This window comes from Dipodomys ordii, unplaced genomic scaffold (genome assembly GCF_000151885.1).
Source record: "Dipodomys ordii isolate 6190 unplaced genomic scaffold, Dord_2.0 Scaffold55, whole genome shotgun sequence".
NCBI classification, from domain to species: Eukaryota; Metazoa; Chordata; class Mammalia; order Rodentia; family Heteromyidae; genus Dipodomys; species Dipodomys ordii.
The window spans coordinates 2,729,644-2,751,865 of record NW_012267271.1 but is presented as its reverse complement, the minus strand read 5'-3'; the positions used below and the strand labels follow the sequence as shown (position 1 = coordinate 2,751,865).

At 37.2% G+C, this 22,222-nt stretch overlaps 1 protein-coding gene across 2 annotated transcripts in view; it reads right to left on the bottom strand.

Moving 5' to 3' along the window:
- Pbx3 (pre-B-cell leukemia homeobox 3) overlaps positions 1-22,222 on the bottom strand; it is a 218,181-nt gene that overhangs the window by 34,749 nt on the left and 161,210 nt on the right. For both annotated transcript variants that reach the window (XM_013021536.1, XM_013021537.1), the window contains exons 2-3: positions 19,872-20,113; positions 2,108-2,298 (exon numbers count right to left, since the gene is read on the bottom strand). In XM_013021536.1, the coding sequence (XP_012876990.1) occupies positions 2,108-2,298; positions 19,872-20,113 (433 nt within the window). The remainder of the gene's footprint in view (positions 1-2,107; positions 2,299-19,871; positions 20,114-22,222) is intronic.

Below are 22,222 nucleotides of genomic sequence, written 5' to 3'. Positions count from 1 at the left end.
TTCATAGTGTTATCACTCTACTACATTTCATTATACTGCTGAATAAAATACTTTAATATATTTGGTATATTTGTTTACTTACTATAAGTACTTCGTAGTACTGTAAGTACTTACTTCAAGTAAGCTCAACTAGGGCAAGTACATTATCCCACCTTGTTTAACACTATATCCCTCAGCACAAATAAGTATTTGTGGAAGTCAGAAAGGAAATGAAGCAGTTATAAAGGAAACTAATGAAAATAAATGCTAAAAAAAAAGCTAATGCTAAATAGTTTATTATGTATCCATTTGATAGACTTCAAGTATTGAAATGATATTTAAGTTAAGAGTTTATAAGCTGGGTGTGATAGTACACACCTGTAATCCCAGCTGTTTGAGAGGCAGGTAGGAAGATCCCAGTCTGACCCAGCACAGGCCAAATTAACACCAAATCCTGTCTGAAAAACAAACTAAAACTAAAGGTCTGAGAGCAGAGCTCTTGCTTAACAAGCACAAAGCTCTGAGCTCAATCCCCACTACCATGATACTTAAACTAAATGAAATGCCTATGTGTTCATAGTAAAAATTTTAAAGCAAACAAAATTAGGTTTATTGAACCACAGCAATTTTTTAAAGCCTGTTCCCCAAAACCCAAACAAAAAATAGGAGGAAATACACTAAAACATTTACAGAAATTTCTCCCCTTCCCTTTAGGGCAAAAATGTGATTGCCTTTTTATCACTCTTCTATGTATGTCCCAAATAAATTCGGTATTTTTAAACAGAAAAAGCTTAATAAAACTTAAAATATCTATATGTGGTGATACTGAGGTTGGAAGATCACAAATTTATGGCCGGCTTGGGAAACTTAGCAAGACTTTGTCTCAAAAAGAAAAAAAAATTTAAAGGGTTTGGGATATAGCTCAGTGGTACAGAATTGTCTTACTATGCACAATGAGGTTCAAATCCCAGAAATAAACAAATGAACACAAGAAGAAGAGAGGTTAAAAAATCTTCACAGCAAAAAAAGTAATCCCAGTAAGTACAGGTTGTAAGGACCTTAAAATGCTACCTTAAAAAATAAATAAGCATGTAAATTATGGAAAAATGGTAAATCTACATTGTTGTTTGGTTTCTTTGGTGCTAGAGACCAAACTTAAGACCTTGTGCATGTTAAACCAACACTCTGCCACTGAATTACCCACCCAGCCCAAGCAGGCTATCCCATAGTTTTAAAGCAAAGCATCAGGGCATCATAGTGCTGTTACTGAGAAGGGTACAGGAAGACTGAAGGACAGTGAGCCTGTGACAGGGCATTCCAGAGGGCCCTGTGGTAATCCAGGTATATAAAAATAAAATGAACAGGAGCTGTAGTATAAAAGGAAACAGAGGAAAAAGCAAGGTAATATGAGAGATGAAAATGTTCACTTCTGTCAGATTCTAAGGGTAGAAAGAAAAGCAAAATTGAAACTCCCTTCCAAAACTGAAGAGAAATCATTAGCTTTAGCAATGCCCAAGAATCACCTCTATATAGACAGTCTATATCAGGACAGTGACAATTTTGTGTCACTCCGAAGGTTACTATGAACAAGTTACTAGAATAAACTCCTATGAAACTCAGTGACAACTTCACACAAAAGAGAGATATCCTTTTAAGGAGACACTGATAAAGGGTTTACTTGACCTCTCAGAGCTTCAGGTATTGAAATAAGTAGTATTAATTAAAATATCATTCTTTCTTAGAAACATCAGTATCACCAAGTATCCTTATATAATATATGCAAGCAATGTCAACATTAAGAAATCCCTAGAAAACAAACCATTATTAAAGTAATTTTTCATTCAAAAATTAGCCTAAAAATATTTTTCAGTATCAGACTGGAAAGGTTGTGTATTTCTAATTATTAATCCTATCCATTTCCTAGATAATTAAATTGGTCGCTACCTGCACTACAATCCCACACAAGAGTAGCTTGTCTGACAGCACAAGCACCATAAAGAGGATTACCTGTCCATTGCAGAGAAGGCCTCAAACCCCACATCAAAAGACCCTCAGATCACCTGACCAGAAAGCAATATACACGGAGCAAAAGGGAGAAACCATGCAATCAATTTAAGGCCTCACATACCTGGCATCAAGGAACCTTGATCTTAAAATCATAACTGCTTCACAAGTGCTTTGTTTGAGCTGCATCTGAATGGAACTAAATTTTCGATGAATGATGCCCACCATTCTTTCAATCTCTTTTGGGGAAATGGGACGTGTTCTACTCTGTTCTCGGAGAAGATTCATCACATGTGTGGTGAATTCATTACATGCCTGTAATGGGAAAAAACAGAACAAACAAAAAATTCCTTAGCAAACTAGCATTCTATATTATCATGCCAACATTAACCCAACTCAGTTTTCACCTCACTTGCAATTGAATGTGGTGTTAGATACTGGGAAGGGAAGGATTAAAATTAAGACACTTACGAAATAGTGGTGGTAAAATGAGATAGGGCAGCACAAATTTTGAAACTATGAATGGTTAAGACATAAAAAAGATCATTCAACTGCCCTTTCCTGTTCTAGTCCCCAAGTAAGCATTTTGCTACTGGGAGATTCTCTTCTCTCCAATACAATGCTTTTAACAGTTTCTTTTTTGTGTGTGGTTTTTCTCTTTAGTTAACAAATGTTGACTGTAGAAATACAAAACAAATTCTTTCAAGTGGCTAAGGGACACAAAAATAAGAAAGACTGGATGGTAATGGCTCATGCCTATAATCCTAGCTACTCAGGAGGCTGAGATCTAAGGATCACGGTTCAAAGCCAGCCCCGGCAAGGTAAGTCCATGAGATTCTTATCTCCAATAAACCACTAGAAAACTGGAAGAGGCGCTGTGGCTCAAGCGGTAGAGCGCTCACCTTGAGCTGAAGAGCTGAGGGACAGCGCCCAAGCCCAGAGTTCAAACCCCACAACCGACAAGAACAACAACAAAAACCCAGCACCAGCAGAAAAGCCCATGATATTCCCTCTACAAAATAACCAGAAAAAAGCATGGGTAGCGGTGGGACAAAATGGCAGAAAGTAGCCAAGCAACCAAGTGGGTAAATGTGAGGCCCTGAGTTCAAACTCCAATACCAAAAAGGAAGGAGGGAAAGAGGAAGGGGAGGAGAGGGAGGAAAGAAGGAAGAAAGGGAAGAAGGAAAGGAGGAAGAGAGGAAGGGAAAGAGGGAGGAAAGAAAAGAATAGAAACAGAAAAAGAGAAAGGAGGGAAAGAAGAAGGGAGGGAGGGAGAGAGAGAAAAGAAAGAAGTGAATAGAAACAAACTTTGTTTTCAGTGAGATAAGGCAATCAGTAAGAAGTCTAACAGGAAGATAGTAAGTGCCTCACTAGTTTCAAAGGCAGTTTTCTCATCTGGAGGTTTCATAATATAAGAGATTCAGGGTTTGTTTGGTGCAGAGGGACAGAACCCAGGGCCTCTTGCATGCTAATCTTGAGCCCAGCCACTGAGTTACACCTGAGACCAGGGGTTCAGATCTGAATAAGCCCAGGTTATAGGGTTTTGTATGCGACGTATGCGAAGCTTCCAATGACCTGACATAACTGAGGTACAGTGCAGTTTGTGGAAAAAAAGCCACCACTTTAGGGGAGGGCACCTCAGCATTTTAAGGGAGGGCAGCAAGAAAATAAGAATTATATTTTTGGACTCAAGCTTTCTAGCTAACAATCTTTAGACACTGTATCTTCCAATGATTCTTTTTGATCTACAATAATACTGAGTAAATAGGCCTACACTGAAATTCAGAAATGCCTTGGTAAATAAAAGCATCAGTCTATACTCCTGAATAAAAATGCATCTGGTGTATTACTGCATGGATGCCCAAGGTAAGACATTCTGAAGCTATAACAGTGTCCACTTCACTACAGATACCCTGTAAACTGTTCACATAGAGCCTATGATGGCTTTTCTAACTGCTCATTAGACAACTAACTTTTCAAATGTGCTGGGTATACTTCAAGCTTTTACAGAGCTTTTCTATAAGTAGTTTCAAGGTAAGGTAAAGATAATTCTTGCTTACCACTTAAAGTTCTTAAAAACATGGTTTTAATCTTAGTTTGAAATTCTTTGTGAGTAGTTGCCTATGCTATGTTTACAAGATTCTTCAGAGTAAAAAAAAAATAGTAGGTATCCAAGAATAAATATACATAGTAGGCATCCAACAAACATCAGTGGATTGTTGGACTTTTGTACTTCAGGAGAGTAAAACTGGTTAATATTCATGAACCCACTACTCCAGAAGTACAAGTCAATGGTTCTTAAAATTTAGTCCATTAATAAGTTTAGAAGGAGCCATGAACCAGTAGTTCACACCTGTAATCCTAGCTACTCAGGAAGCTGAGATCTGAGGATTGCAGTTCAAAGCCAGCATTGGCAAGAAATTCCATGAGACTCTTATTTCTAACAAACCACTCAGAAAACCAGAAGTGGTGCTGTGGCTCAAATAGTAGAGTGCTAGCCTTGAAGAGCTGAGGGACAGCGCCAGGCCCAGAGTTCAAGCCCCACAACCGACAAAGAAAAAAAAAAATTTAGGAGGTCCATAATGCCCTGAAATCTTACTGTGTACAAATATGTATTTCTAAGGTGGTGAATCTGCAATTTGTATAGTATTCTTTTCAGATTCCTAATCTATAAGCAAAATCAAAATAAGTTAATAATGAGGCTATGACATTGGAAAATATTAAGGAGTTGTCATTTGAAAACCTAAGTTCTAGCCGGGCGCTGGTGGCTCACGCCTGTAATCCTAGCTACTCAGGAGGCTGAGGTCTGAGGATCGTGGTTCAAAGCCAGCCCGGGCAGGAAAGACCGTGAGACTCCTATCTCCAATAAACCACCAGAAAACCGGAAGTGGTGCTGTAGCTCAGGTGGTAGAGCGCTCGCCTTGAGCTCAAGAGCTTAGGGACAGCACTCAGGACCAGAGTTCAAGCCCCACAACCGACAAAAAAAAAACCTAAGTTCTTCTTTCTTTGGTTGGTAATGATAATGGGGTTTGAACTCAAACCTTGTACTCTACTGTGGATTCACACCTTCAGCCCTTTCTGCAATCCTCCTATTTTCACTTCTTGCAATTCTGGGATGACAGATGTATATCACTGGGCCCAGCTATTGGTTAAGAATGGCTCTCACAATGATTTTGTCTAGGCTGACCTCAAATCACTATCCTTCAGGTCTCAGCCTCCCAAGTAGGTAGGCTAAGTTCTTCTATCTTGAAAAAAAAATTTTTAAGTATACATTTTCCTTAGTAGACTACCTTATGCAAAGTTGAAAACAAGTGGTCACCTGGCCAAAAGGTACATGGATAATTTTTCTTCACCTGTGACTAAAATGATGTTTTTATAAAACATTATATGACACAACCTTAGCCTTCAGACCCTGAGTTCAGGGCCTACAATGCACATGCATGTGTGCACACAGGCACGTACACACACAATGAAATGAAACTAATTTTAATAATATATTTTATTTAACCTCATGCATGAAAAACAGAATCAATGTTAGAAGTGTGGGTGTAAAATGCTTGACAAGAAATGTACTCACTACCTTACTTATGTAACTAAACCCTCTGTCCAGCATCTTTACAATAAAATAAGAATTTAGAAAAATGTTATTAAGTTATTTCACTTTTTTGTTGTTGTTGTTGGTTGTGGGGCTTGAACTTTGGGCTTGAGCGCTGTCCCTGCGCTCTTCAGCTCAAGATGAGCACTCTACCACTTGAGCCACAGCGCCACTTCTGGTTTTCTAGTGGCTTACTGGACGTAAGAGTCTCAAAGAGTTTCTTGCCTTGGGCTGGCTTTGAACCACCACAATCCTCAGATCTCAGCCTCCTGAGTAGCTAGGATTATAGGCATGAGCCACCGGCCCCCAGCAAGGTATTTCACTTTTATTTTTCTGGTGGTACTGAAGCTTAAACTCAAAGTTTTGTACTTGCTATGCGGGTATTCTATAGCTTGAATCTTGTCTCCAGTCCTTGCATTCTTTTTGTATGCTTTCAAATTCACTATGTATTTTAATTGAGTACACTTCAATTCAGAATAGAATGACTTCAAAGGTTCATTAGCTACATGTTGGATAATAGTACTATGTGGACAAATGGGTAAGAAAACACTTTGGTAAACACTATAGTAGGTAATCTTTGGGATTCCAATACATTCACATACATACATTCACTTAAACACACAGGCTACTTTCACTTTGAGACTATTAGAAATTCATTATGGCAAACAATAATGGCTCATGCCTATAATCCTAGGTACTAAGAAAGCAGACATTGAGAGGACTGTGCTTTGAGATCATTACAGACAAAATGATATTGAAATTTCCATCTCAACAAACAAGCCAGGAGTTCATGCCTGTAATCACAGATACAGAGGATTGTAGCCTGACCTGGCCCAGCCATAAAAGTGTGAGGTCCTATCTGAAAAATAAAACTAAAGTGAAAAGGGCATGGCCCAGGTCACATAACACTTACCTAGCAAGTATGAAGCCAAGTTTAAACCCTAGTACTGCCAAAAATAATTTTTAAAAAAGAAATTATGCCTTATTTCATTCTATGTCAACACTTTTTAATTTTTTTTTTTTACTTTTTTTTGGGGGGCACTGAATTTTTATCTCAAAGACCTTGTACTTGCATGGTTTACTTACTTACAGTTGACACTGTTACTTGAGCAACACCTAAGCCTGGCTTTTTATCATTTATGTAGAGATTAAGTCTCATGGACTTTCCTATTGGGGCTGTCTTTGAATCAAGATCCTCCCAATTCTCAGCCTCCTGAGTAGCCAGGATTACAGATGAGCCACCAGTACCCAACTTGCATCTTAACCCTTTAAAATTCTGTGTGACAAAACAAGAAGCACATAAAAAGTATTTACACTACCTAAGAAAGAGATATTGCCTGAAGAAAAACATTTGTATGGTTAAATTCTGAGCTGCAGTCACTTTTTTCATAGAATATCCTTTTACTTGAAAACAAAATTGATGATCTATGATTAGGAGTTGAGTATTTGGCAGATGTTTTCTCAAAATGATCCAAATGAGCCTGTTATGTAGAAGAAAGCAGCTGACAGAACTTGTGCCAATAATAAAATTTTGAGTTTTCAAGTGGAAATTACAATTTTGGAAAACTTGCATCATACTGTGAGCTTGACAGTTTCCCTGTAGATTTCTGGTTCAGTATTGATATTAACAACTATATTTTGATCCTGTATACTGAAATGTATAAACATTTGGAAGAAATGTAAAATTCAGTGAATGAATATGTTTGAAATGATAAATGTATCATGTTATAAAAGCACATGAAGGGCCAGGCACTGAAGGTGCACATGGATGATCCTAGAGGCTGAGATCTGAGGATTGTGGTTTAAAGCCCAGACAGAAAAGTCTATGAGACTGTATTTCAATTAGCCAGAACAGAGAAAAGAAAAAGATAAAGATAGAGAACAAGGAGAAAAAGCATGCAAAGACTCAAGATCTAGTCAAAGTGCAAACTAGACTACTGTATTTTTTAAAAAAATACAAAATATTAATTATAACTTTCAACTTGTGAAATTTTGGAATATTCTCAAAAGGAATATACACAATACTGGAAAAGACTATTATTACAATCCTCTCTTTTACAATGACATATCTATGTGAGGCCAGGTGTTGCTCACACACTTGAACAGGATGACAACAAACTGACAGCTAAAGTAGATAAGAGAATCATGCTGACTTGTATCATGTTCAAGGTTAGAGAGCAGAAATGGAAAAGCAATACCACTAAATCTTAAGGATTTTTTGTAAAACTTTTTAAAGTTAACTCAGTTAATATATAAAAGCTAACTATTGTTTTATGTCAATAATAAATACTTTATAAATATAATTATAATAAATACTGATAGATGACCTATGAAGGAGCAGTCTTTAATAATTTTTAAGATTCAAACTCCTTGCTGGGCACCCTTGCTGGGCTCATGCCTGTAATCCTTGCTACTCAAGGGTGCTGAGATCTGAGGATCACAGTTCAAAGCCAGCCCGGGCAGGAAAGTCCAAGAGACTTTAATCTCCAATAAACCACTAAAAAACCGGAAGTGGCGCTGTGGCTCAAGCGGTAGCACGCTCGCCTTGAGCTGAAGAGCTGGGGGATAGCGCCCAAGCCAGAGTTCAAGCCCCATGACCGACCAAAAAAAAAAAAAAAAAAGATTTAAACTCCTATGATCGAAAAGCATGAGAATTGTTTTGAGTATTAAAACTTTCCTAATTTGCATACATTACTATGCCAATCTATAAATCCAATCAAACATTATGGTAACATGTATATAAGGCAAGGACTGACTATGCCTTTGTAAATAATTCAGGTATCTATGTGAATCATGCCTGATATGTTAACTAGTAGTTTCTGTCAGGCTGAATTTTACCTTAGAATGGATGTGTATCTATGATTCCTAAGAAGTAGCCAAAGACTCATATAAGAAAAAAGGCTTAAGGCTGGGAATGTGGCTTAGTGCACAAAGTCCTGAGTTCAATTCCTCAGTACCACATAAAAAACCCAGAAGTGGCGGGCTGGGAAGGTGGCTCAGTGGTAGAGTGCTTGCCTTGCATGCATAAGGCCCTGGGTTCGATTCCTCAGCACCACATAAGCAAAAAGAAAAAAAAAAAGCTGGAAGTGGTGCTGTGGCTCTAGCCTTGAGCTGAAGAGCTGAGGGACAGTGCCCAGTCCCAGAGTTCAGACCCAAAATAAAAACAAACAAACAAAAAAAAACCCAGAAGTGGTGCTGTGGCTCAAGTGGTACAGTGCTATCCTTGTACAAAAGAATCTCAAGGACAGTGCCCAGGCCCTGAGTTCAAGCCCCAGGGCTGGCAAAAAAAAAAAAAAAGGCTTAAAGGCAAAAAAAAGTTGGCTGGGCACTGGTAGCTCATATTTGTAATCCTAGTTACTCAGAAGGTTGAGATCTTAGGATCACAGTTCAAAGCCAGCCCAGATAGGACAGTATGTGAGATCCTGATCTCCAATTAACCACCAAAAAGCTGAAAGTGGTGGTGTGATTCAAGTGGCAGAGTACCAGCCTTTAGTGAAAAAGCTCAGAAACAGCATCCAGGCCCTGAGTTCAGGACCCAGGACCAGTATAATAAATAGATAAATAAATACATAGCAAATAAAATTTTAAAAAGCAAAAATGTTTCTGCATCTAAAAACTCATAATTTCCTAAAACATTTGCTGAATGTCTCACAACTTATTAAGTGAAGCCATCTATGAATGCAAATTCTGATTAGCAATTTGGCAATAGCCCAACATTCACAGAATTCACATGGCTTTTCTTTAAACCAGTAGTTCATACATGATTAATTAGAACATCTCATTTATGTAGTGCGTACTTTAGCTCATTACTCTAAGTAAAATTCGTTAAGTATTTATATTAAGATAATTAAAATCCGGTACACCCTTAAGAAAGAAACATACACTTTAGGCAAAGTGATTTTTTCCCCCTTTATACCATTGAAAGTAAATTACAGACTCTTTTATAGCATCATCTGTCCCAGTTTCAGAGCAGGGCATAGCACTGCCTCTCCTTCTACTCTTTGCAAGGTACACATTTTTGAAAAAAAAAAAAAAAAAAGTGATCCAGCCGGGCGCTGGTGGCTCACGCCTGTAATCCAAGCTACTCAGGAGGCTGAGATTTGAGGATCGAGGTTCAAAGCCAGCCCGGGCAGGAGAGACTGTGAGACTCTTATCTCCAATAAACCACCAGAAAACCGGAAGTGGCACTGTAGCTCAAGTGGTAGAGCGCTCGCCTTGAGCTGAAGAGCTGAGGGACAGCGCCCAGGCCCAGAGTTCAGGCCCCACAACCGACAAAAAAAAAAAAAAAAAGTGATCCAATGATTGCATTGTTGTATGAAAGGGGTGTGCAAAAAGATATCAACAGCAAAGTCATTTAGAATGCTTACTTTACACCTATAAAACAACATTATTAAATAATGCTGTCATAATATCCTAGAAGATATATTATTAATATAGATATTTGAAGACTTTTTCATTTTCTTTTTGTTTTTCCAATTATAAGTGTCAGTTAAGAACTTTTTGGTTAATGTTTACGACATCAATTCAGATACACCTTGGTAAACTGGAATATTTGGGAAATAAAAATTTTGCTTTTAGGCTAGGAAGGTGGCTGAATGGTAGAATGGTTGCCTCACATGTATGAGGCCCTGGGTTTGATTCCTCGTCACCACATAAAGAGAAAAGGCCAGAAGTGGTACTGTGGGTCAAGTGGTAGAGCGCTAGCTTTGACCTGAAGAGCTGAGGGAAAGTGCCCAGGCCCAGAGTGTAGGCCCCACCGCTAACCAAAAAAAAAAAAACTTTTACTTTCTTAAGTTTTCTGTTAAGATCATTGGCAGAAACTTCTATCAGTACAACTGTTATAAACTAGAATGGATTTGGTGTCAGAATCTTTTAAAGCATACATTTCAATAAAAATAATTTAGCCTTTATCTAACAAAAAATATTTTCAGCTTAGTCTTTATCCTTGCTATTTACTCTTTTCCTTTAAAGCAATCAAAAAACAAGTAATAATGAGGACTTAAATACTCTGACTCTAGGTAATGTACAATCATGTTTCTAGCTAGTAAATCTTGTCTCCTCCATATCCATACACATTTGTTTAACACACAAAACTAATGTTTTCTTTATTCTTGATGATAGCTATTCTTAACAGTTGTAGAGTGAAAACTCAACCTTTTTCTTGTCTTTAAGTTCATACAACTGAATGTGAAATTGTACAGTCAGATAGTGGGCAAACACAGATAGCAGAGGAAACTTTAAGAGTTCAGCAACCAATTATAAAAACTTAATTGGGGGGCTGGGGGTTTAGCCCAGCAGAAGCACGCCCGCCTGGCGCGCGCAAGGCCGTGGGTTCGGTTCTCAGCCCTAGTTTAAAAAAAAAAAAAACTTAATTGGCCACTATACCTATCCAGAGAAGCTGATTTCAGACAGCAGATCCTAATAACTACTTTGACAGCAAGAATAAATCTCTTTTAAAAGCAGATGCCAGCTGGGTGCCAGTGGCTCATGCCTGTAACACTAGTTACTTAGGAGGCTCATGTCTGAGGATCATGGTTTGAAGCTAGCCCCAGCAAGAAAGTCTGTGAAACCCTTATCTCCAGTTACAGCCAAAAACATGGAAGTGGAGCTGTGGTTCAAGTGGTAGAGTACTAGTACTACCCTTGAGCACAAAAGCTCATGATAGAACCCAAGCCCTGAGTTCAAGCCCCAGTGCCAGTACACACACACACACACACACACACACACACACACACACACACACACACACAGCCAAGTGCATGATGCACATATCCCAACTACTAAGGACGCTGGGCAGGAGGATCACTCAGGAATTTGAGGCCACCTAAGAAACATGTTGATACTCCAAACAAAAAATGAGATGCCCTTCAACTCTGCACTTGTAACCATTTTATAGATGTTTATGACATAGCAAGTAATACTAGTTCATTACAATAGATTTTATATTTATTGAATGCTCATGAAATTTAAAAAATTGTCATTTGGGGACAAAAGTCAACATTTAGATTTTGTGTAAGCCAACTGGAGTGAGAGCAATATGCTTAAGGAACAGCCAAAAGATGAAATACTTATTGCATCTCAAATTTCTTCTGTGATTACATGGTTTAAAGACCTATCTCATAAAGATTATGCATATAATGTATGTAAATTCTTTGTACGAAATTGGGAATATAATTAATACTCAACGAATGGAAGTTGTTATTGACCAGACCATGAAAATAAACATTTATAAAAATCCGTATTTGTGTGTCACATCTATAAGCAAGTCCCTAATTACCTAAGATAGTTCTGTCCTATCAATATCTTCACAACAACTGCTTACAAAAAAGTTGAAAATAAGGGTATTTGTATTTTCACAATAAAAAAAGAAGAGTATTCAAATATAAAACAATTCAGTTTATACTGAAGTCTGTGACCATACATAAAATTAGTAAAACCAATCAACTACTAACAATGGGAAAAAAAGAACTATTCAAAAACTCCTTCCAGCCAAAAAGAACCTTTGGCATGAAAACCAACAAATAAAGTTCAACTTGATGTGATTGTGCATACCTATAAGCTCAGTTACTGGGGAGGTAGGATGATCACAGGTTCAAAGCTAGAGTGTACAATTTATTACAAACTTGTCTCAAAGAAAAAAAGAGTTTATTTGCCAGAAAAGCACAAGACCCTGGTCAATCTTCAGTACTGAGGGGGGAAAAGTAAAATTTTTCTTTTGGAGCAATGAATTAAAAAACCTTGCTTGGGAACATGAAATAAAATTTTACATCAAGGGGTGTGTCTATCCTGCTCAACTATTAAAAAGAATAGTAAAATTGAAGCCAAGTGTGATGACTCACTCTTATAATCATGGTTACTAAGGAGATTAAGATTTGAAAGGTCTTGGTTCAAGGCCTACCTAGGCAAAAGTTAGCAAGACACCCGACCTTCAGCCCCTGACCCCGCCAGCTCAACAAACGAAAGTCGGGTGTGGTACCTATGACCCCAACATAAACAGGAAGATCATAGTCCAAGCTAGCCTGGTATAAATGTGAGACCCTATATGAAAAATAACTAAAACAAAGGGCTGAAAGTATGACTTAAGTGGTAGAGTGCCTGTAGCAAGTACAGGCCCTAAATTCAAACACCAGTACCACTATTCAAAAATAAAGAATAGCTGAGTGCTGGTAGCTCACATCTGTAATCCTAGCTACTTAGGAGGCTTAAGATCTGAGGATCACAGTTCAAAGCCAGTCTGGGCAGGAAAGACTCTGTGAGACTCTTATCTCCAATAAACTACTCAGAAAAAGCTGGAAGTAGAGCTGTGGTTCAAGTGGTAAAGTTCTAGCAAAGGAAGCTTAGGGACAGTGCCCAGGCCCTAAGTTCAAGCCTCAGGACCATTACAAAAAAAAGAATAACAAAATGGAATCAAGTACAACCTCTAATACAATAACATCAGTACTTTTTTTTTTTTTTTTTGCCAGTCATGGGGCCTGAGCTCTGGGCCTGGGCGCTGTCCCTCAGCTCTTCAGCTCAAGGCTAGCACTCTACCACTTAAGCCACAGCGCCACTTCTGGCTTTTTCTGCTTATGTGGTGCTGAGGAATCGAACCCAGGGCCTCATGCATGCAAGGCAAGCACTCTACCACTGAGCCACCTTCCCAGCCCCACATCAGTACTTTTTAATCTGGTAAAATAAAATACCTTTATAAGTAAGGGCAATTTTGCCTTTGCATATAATGTAATGCCTATAATGTATATATTTTCTAAAAGAACAAGGACATGTCTTTACAATAGTTTAATACTACCATTCTCCTACTATTTCCAGTAGTCTCCAAGTTTTAAATGCTTTGCAGTCTTTTGTTCCTGCTAAATGGTACCTGATTGGTCTTGGGCACACTCACTGTGTATGTCTGAGATGAATTCAAAAGACATATGTGAACTCAGAGAGCATGTTCCTAGATGCTTGGAAAGAGTTGAGACCTTTACAATACTTTTGCCTTTAGGAAAAATGTATTTCAATATAATTATAGTAGATAGCTTTCAATGTGTCATCTCTATTATAGCAGCTGTAAATTATAACATGAATTTGCCTGTATACAAGAATTTCTTCTGGTACAAAGTGGGAGAGGTGCATGGAGCATGGTATGTCTTTTCCTTTTTAACTGAGAACAAATGTTGAGATCAAATCTTATTTGCATAAAACAGTGCATTTCCTTTTGGTGGAAAGGAAGAACAAAGACAGAGCAGCTAAACTAGAAGCCTTCAATTCCTTAAATCAAAACAAAACAAAAACAAAAACAAGGCTTCTTAGGGTTACTGGAATTCACATATTCTAAATGTTGGGCCTTGAATATACTTAAAAGGTACAGTAAGGTCATTTTCCAAACATGTATCTAATCAACAAGAAAACAGAGAAGTGGTCAGAATTATCTCAAATCTAGAGAGAAACAAGCATTTAACATAAAGTATCACAAGAGAGTTCCACTGCAAGTCTTGGAAAACTGTCATAGCCCTGCTAAGTGTTAGAATGAACAACACAAAAATATAGTAGTTTTATTTTCTTTATGGGGTGATAGTAATATTCAGTAACTTTATTTGAATATATATTTATATATTTATATATATACATGTACACATCTATTTGTATATATAAATATACATACATATTTATATATATTAATACCTAATATCTCAAAAGCATTTATAATTGAAATCAAGAATCATTAGACCTGCAGTAGAAATACATACCTAAAAACATTTTCTCTCTCTTACACACACACACACACACACACACACACACACACACACACACACACCGAGCCTTGAAGCTTGGATTTCACTTTGTTCAAACTGTAGCTCTAATCTGCTTAGCTTTGTAAATGTGGTTGTGTTTATATAATTTACTGCAGTGGTGGTGTTTGTTAATTTTATGGCAATCTAAATCTAAACAGGCTTCAGATATATTTTCATTATAGCTTCATTACAAAACACAGTATAGTGAATAACTTCCAGATTCCAATGTAGTTTATTTCTTTTAGTAAGACTCAACATAATTTTCTAACAAAGCCTGTTTTTAACATATATGTTCTTCCTATTCACTGATAAGCTTTCTGTCATTCAGAGTATCTGTGATTCTTTTAAGGAAGAAAATAATTTTTAGAAAATCACTGAAACAGTTGTTTTTCCATCTGCTCTACTCCCATTTCAAATATAATCCCACATGGACAAATCTGAGGAAACCACAATATACCTGCATTATTTTCCTGTTCTGCTTGGATAGCAACATAATTCAATAAGCAAGGATGGCATATTGTCAGAAATGGATTTCTAAGTCTGGCACTGACTAACGTGTGACACTGGACAAATCATTTGACCTCCACAAGCCTCATTTTCTCATCTATAAAATAGAAATCACAATGCTATCTATTTTAGAATCCCACCACTGCATTCACTTAACTCTGTTTAACCTTTCTAGTAAAGTTTATGCATACCTCTGAAAGGTCTATATGTTCTTGTGCCCTCCAGAATTGAAAGGAAAAGTCCTTTGGGGGGAAAAATCACTGATCATAATAACTTAGAATTATGGACAGAAGAGCTATAAAAGCTATATCTAAAGACTCGTCTAAAACAACAGAACTACAGGAAAATATGTACAATTTAAAAATTCTGGTGAATCTGCCAAGCAACCATTATACTCCATATTTTTGTCCATAATGTTGCACAGATTACATATAATATATATTACATATATTTGATATATGAATTCCTTCTGAAAATGTTAAAAACAAGAAAAGAAATATTAATTTAAATTATTAGGCTGAGTATATTTAGAAATAAGAAATATAATTTAAAATTTTCTATTTTTCTGGCCAGGTGCCAGTGGCTCACACCTGTAATCCTAGCTACACAAGAAGCTGAGATCTGAGGATCATGGTTCAAAGCCAGCCATGGCAGGAAAGTCTGTGAGACTCTTATCGCCAATTAACCACAAGAAAACCAGAAGTGATGCTGTGGCTCAAGTGATAGAGCACTAGCCTTGAGGTGAAGAACTCAGGGATAGTGCTCAGGTCCAGAGTTCAAGCTGCATGACTGACAAAAAAAAAAAAAATCCTATTTCTCAAATTTAAAACAAAGAAAGAAAAAATTGAGTGCTATGTGTCCAGTTTTAAGCCCCAAAACAAGAAACAAAAATGACCAATAGCAGGCCTGTAATCCCAACTACTTTGTAAGCAGAGACTGGGGGGACTGCAGCACAAAGCCAGAACAGGCAAAAAGTGAGTGATACCCTCCAGTGAAAAAGCCAGGCATTCTGTCATGTGCCTGACATCCCAACTATGGGTAGGAAGGGCATAAGTAGAGGGACTGAGGTCTAGACTGACAAAGAACCTCACAAGACCCTACATAAAATAACTTAAAGCAAAAATGGCTGGTGGTATGCCTCAACAAAAGAAAACAACAAACAAAAATCCTTGTGATTTGATTGTTATTAAAATTCTCATGCCAATTTTTAAGGGACTTTCTAAAACAACAAGGCTCAATTTCATGCCTTTGACTGATGCCAATTTCACCTAGCTTCCAAAAAGGGATAAGATCTGTTGGACTGAAGTTCAAAGCCAGCTCAGCAGAAAAGACAGTGGGACTTTTAATCTCTGATTAACAAGAAAAGGCTGGAAAGGAAGTGGGGCTCAAGAAGTGGACTGCCAGCAAGAAAAGCCATGAGAGCTGAAGGCTCCAAGTTCAAGTTCCACTCAGTACCAGCACCCAACAAACAAACATTAAAAGAAGGAATGAAGGAATAAAATATTATGGTAAGGTAGTTAGGAACCACTTTAGTTCTTCAAGTCCAAAATGGAGATCATTTAGCCTCCAACGTACATCCTGCCATGCAGGGTAACTTGCAGCATTTACAGATCTATTTAACATAAACTATGCAATTAGAATTACACTACAAATTAGAACCATTTTCTACTGTTTATGCTCAGGGCAACTTTTTCAACCATGACTTATTTTCTTTATTCTCAATTATTCATATGTCAAATCAGAAAGTTGGATTTTTTTTCATACACACAAGCATAATTTTTCCAAAATTCTTATCCGTACATTTATTACTATAAATGAGACACAGAATCCCAGAAAGTCCTACTTAGAAAAAAATATTTTAAATCAATTTACATTGTGCTTGATATAGTACTACATAAATCTTTCTACCCTCCCTGAAAACATGTTAGCCCTGGGATAAAACCCAACATTTCTTTAATACCATCATATTCAGAATATTAGAAAAGACATTGGGGCAGAGAGGATATGGTAGCACACATCTATAACCTACACTACAGAGAAGGCTGATTTTGAAGGATTGCAATTAGAAGTTACTTGGGGGAAAAAGACCATAACTTAAAAATCCAGGTGTGGAAGTGCATGCCTATAATCACAGCTCTTTGGGAGGTGAAGGTAGAAAAATCATAGTCTCATTAAGGCAAAATCATAGTCTCATTAAGGCAAAGGCATACCTTATCTAAAAACATACTAAAGCAAAGAGGTATGGAGATGTGACTCATTTGAAAGAGCATCTGGTAACAGGCCCAGAATTCAAATCCCAATACTGTCCCACTAACTGCCCCCTCCCCATTAAATAAAGACAAAAAGGGAAGAAAAGCTGTACAACTGAAACTGTTCAGGAACTTAAAAAGAAAAATCAGTATTAAAACTGAACAGCAGTTGCCAGGGAGTAATGGAAAGGGGAAGAGGAAAAAGAAAGATGGGGGGGGAGGGAAGGACCCAGTACTACTAAAAAAAAAAATTAACTCACCTCAATAGGACCCTCACTTTACACTGAAGTCAAAATAGTAAAGGCAGACTTTTTTTTTTTTTAAGGCAGATGATAGATGAATAGTACCTAGGATCTTTAGGACAGTGCAAATACTGTATACAAAACCCAAAGTGAATCCTAATAATATAAACTACAGACTGGGTATGCAGTATCAATATTTACTGACTTCAACAAATGTATTATAGTTCAGGTAGAGAATGTTGATAATGGGAATAATGTGGCGGTAGGAAGTATATGTGATATCTTTTTACTTTCCTCTTAATATTGCTGTCAACTCCAATTGCTCTTAAAAAAATTAAGTTTAGGGGCGGGGGGGGGAGGGAGGAGGGAAGGGATGGGAAGGGGAAACAGAGGAGGCTACAATGTTTGATAAGAAATGTACTCATTATCTTGCCCATGTAATTGTAATCCCTCTGTACAGTATTTTCACAATAAAAATTTAAAAAAAATTAAGTTTAAAACAAGAACAATAGCAACAAAAATACTCAGCCAGATGCCAGTGCCTCACAACCATACTCTTATCTACTTGAGAGGCTAAGACTGAGAAGATGGAAGTTCTAGGTCAGGCCCACAAAAAAGCTCATGAGACCCTATCTAAATAGAAAGGCTGGGTAATGTCATCCTAGCTGTGATGTGAAGCTTACATAGGAAGATCATGGTTCAGGCTGGCCTAGGCAAAGACTTGACCCCATCAGAACATAAAGGATTAGAGGTATGGGTCAAGCATTAGAGTGCCCGCCTTGCAAAAGTGAAACCCTGAGTTCAAACCTCAGTAACAACATACAAAAAAAAAAAACAAAAAACTTGAAACACTCAACAGGACATCCCCTTCTCTCATACAAAATGCTAAAGTGTGTGGACATTAAGAAACAATACATAGTAAAGTTAAAGTTGAAATGAAACAATGTCCAAAGCCTTCTTTTCTGTTCCTTTTCTTCTATTCTTTCAGTGGTATTGGATTTGAACTCTACCACCAAGTCACATCTCCAGCCTAAGATTTGTTTTTAAATATTTCACCTGAACAAGGTGAAGGTAGCAAAGTACAGGTGGCTCAGCCTGTAATCCTAGCTACTTAAGAGGCTGAGATCTGAGGATCACAATTTGAAGTTACCCTGGGCAGGGCAGGAAAGCCCATGCGAGTGTTATCTCCAATTAATTAACAAAGAAGCTGGAAATAGAACTGTGGCTCAAGTGGTAGAGCACTAGCCTTGAACAAAAAAGCTCAGGAACAGTGCCCAGGCCCTAGGACTAGCACCAAAAAAAAAAAAAAAAGAATGTAGAGAGGTAGACAAAATAAGAATGGCAAGATGAGGATAGATACATAGAAATCTCTTTTAAGTTGAACTCTATGAAATTACCAATATAGTTATTTTTGTTAGTTGGTTTTTGTTTTTTTTGGAGACAGGGTCTCACTATCCTGCCTAGGCTAGTCTTCAAGTGATTTTCCTTGTCTCAGCCTTCCCAGGAGCTGGGACTATTAGCCACACATATAATGCCTGGTTTGTAACTTTTTCTGTTCCCAAATTTGGCAATTTCACAGGATCAACCTAATAACTTCTGTTTATTTTGTATGTTTTTAAATTGTCATTGTGTATTATATTTCTTATAAGAATTCTGTCAAATTAGAATTCCTCAATCTGAATGGTATTTTAGTTTCAAATTATCAACTAAAACATGTTTAGAATAAACTGCCAACATTTTACCTTTTGTATTGAATATGGGACTATTTCCCCCTACATTTTATTGCCTTTGAAAATTTGGAATCATTTTGTAATTGAAAAGATGTTATAGTTATGTTGAGATTGTAACCATCTTTTGGTGGTATGCTAAACAACAATATAGCTTAAACTCAAGAATATCATAGATTCAATAGAGTATAGCTAGTGAGATTGCCAAGAATGGGAGTTTTAATCCTTTTTGTAATCAGGAATTTGCACGCAATGCCAAGTATTCCCAATCCTAGTGTACACATGATTAAGCTGGAAGGTCTCATCCTCAAAGAGCCAGGCCACAACCTGCTTACTTTATCAAGTTAGCTCCTTTCCCTATAGTCTGGCACAATCCATAAGAATTACTTTTAGAGTTTATGACATAGAACCTAAGGGTTCATGATGCAGCGTTTACTTCTGAAGACTGTTTAAGCTTATGGATATAGCCAGTACATAGTGTAATTTTACAGAGCTCAGAGAACCACCAAGTGGTGAGGTCAGAGGGGAGGAATGGCTGCAGGTGTGGTAGAGCATGTAGATATGAGGAATGAATAAAACTAAACCAAGTAGATGGGATAAGGCAGGGTTAGTTTCATCCCCCAAATCTCAAAGATCTTCATTTCATGATTCCAACCACTCACGTGGATTTTTGCCCTTATTTCTTTTGCTCTTTGTGTTAGCACCTACCCCTCACGGCCCTCGGAATTGGTTAGCACGGTCTAGTAGAAGAGCAATAGAGGGTTTGTGCAGGACTGAGAGTGGCGGCTGCTGACCTGTTCATATTTCTCCAGTTCTGTGTGATAGATTTGTCTGATCTGGGTCAATTTGGCTCTGTAATCTGAGTGTTCAATAGAGTTATCTGAAGAACCTCCAGAGGCTGCCGCGGCTGCAGCTGCTGCCGCCGATCCCCCACCTTTCTCAGGACCTGAAACCCCTTCTGCCAAAAGCATATTGTCCAGTCTCATTAGCTGGGGATCGGGAGGGTCCTCCTCCTGGGCTCCTCTGATGCTGAGACCTTCAAGGAAAGAGAGACAGAGAGAGAAGAAGCGAGAAACAGAGGACAAACAGTGTGAGTATTTTGTTTATTTGAGAAAATGATCAAACAACATCAGTGCACTACCATTTATGCTGAGACTTCTCTGCTCACATTTGATCAATAAGCGTAAGTATAAAAATTACTTTAGAAATAATATTTATATACATCCTGGAATTTCTAATACTCTCCTCAAATTTATCCTAGATTGAAATCTTACAAAGATTTTACAATATTTTAATCATCTAATCTTTTAGAATATTTTAATCATCTAAGCTTCTCAGATTTAGGAAGGGAAAAAACCTGGCAGCTTTCAAAGAAAGAAAATATTCCCAAGGATATAAAAGAAACTCATCAAAGGGTGATTATTCTGTCTCTGTACAGTCAAAAAAAGAAGTAAAATTCCCATCAAGTAACTAATTCATAGTAATATCCCCAAATTGGAAAATAAATAGGATTAGTTGGCTTTTTCATCATGCAAGTTCAAAAGAGAAAGGCATACAATATGAGGCAACTATTTATACTATTATTAAATGAATGTTGTTAAGCAACTGTCATTAAACTATCAAACCAGCACACCAAACACAGTATTAAAAATGTGCCACTGACATGGCAATAGAGTGCTAGGCATAGTAGTCTCAATCTAATTTTGCTTTTAAATCAAGAACTTCCTAAGTGATGCCCAGTCAGCAACCTCTTTTGAGTACTATAGATCACAGCTGACAATTCATAGGTTTAATCAGGTCACACAGGCTTTATGCCAAGATGTTTTCAACAACACAGAAGACCAAGTTTTAAAATAATTATCGTAATATATAAAGCACTAGAGTCATGACAGCTCAAAATCAGCATTTTCATTAATGTGTAATATGATCTAAACTATCCCAGCCCAATTAACCTCTGTAAACCTGTGTAAAAAGATGTTCCCTACACTAGTTACAAGGCTACTTGGGGAAGAGGAGGGAAGCAAGTTGGCATCTTGCATGTCTGCATTTGGATGCTGCCTTTTGCGGCTGTGCCTGTTGTTTATCCACAATGGTCCACATTCTGTGTTTAGTGTAACTTACATGACAGTAACATCTACAAGCTGCCAAGTACTCAACTGATCAACAGCCCTGTGGTTTTATATGCTAACCTAAAACTAGCATCAAGTCTTTTAAAAACAGACATCATCATAGATGTCCTGAATTATACCCATAGCATACAAAGCTTTTAGTGGTCTTAATTCAAATGCACAACTTTAATTTCCTCCCTCAGAACACTTTAAAACTGTCACTTTTATTTAAAAATATACTTCAGACTAATTTCAACTGGGTAAACCTCACCATACTTTAAAATTATATCTATTGCCTGTTCAGAGGCAAATAAATAAGGCTTGAAAACTGTAATATATTAAAAACAATAATTTAGGGAAACAAAAATTTTGATAACTATGTTCTCTTATAAAATAAAATCTCCAGCAACACATTCATTGCTCATAACTAATGATAGACAAACATGTATTTGTTATTTCTCCTAGATCTAGAAAAAATTATCTGTTGTTCTATAACTGCTCATTATTGGTTAAATTGGTATTTTTAACTAACCAACTATTTTTCTGCTTTCTAATTCACTAGACTTTTGTTAAGTGTTAAAATTTCTCAGCTAGGACATACCTAATTTAACTACCAAGTTTCCTGTGCACTTGGCATGCAGTGAGGGCTTAAGAAGTAATCTTATTTTGCATGTGATACTGTTTCACTTATATTATTTGCATAGGAGCAAGTTTCTCTTTTAAATTTAAGTTTCTTTTTTAAATTCAACATTTGCTCACATTTTTGTGTATTCTTTGTTTCTCTTTTCTGTTTAAGGTGCTTCTTCTGGAAATGTGTGTTGTTTTTTTTTTTTAATCTACTTCAAGGTTTCATCAGGTTTCTCATTTTCCCTTTGCGCTTAAACATTGATCTTTCCCTGTGGACATGTGATTTTTTTTTTTAAATAGTAGATCAACAGCTGTAGTGGAAATTATTACACTTCTCTGCACAAGTGTGGCAAACAAGAGAAGATGCAGTGACTAATATACAGGGAAGTACACCTTAAGAGAGAGAAGGA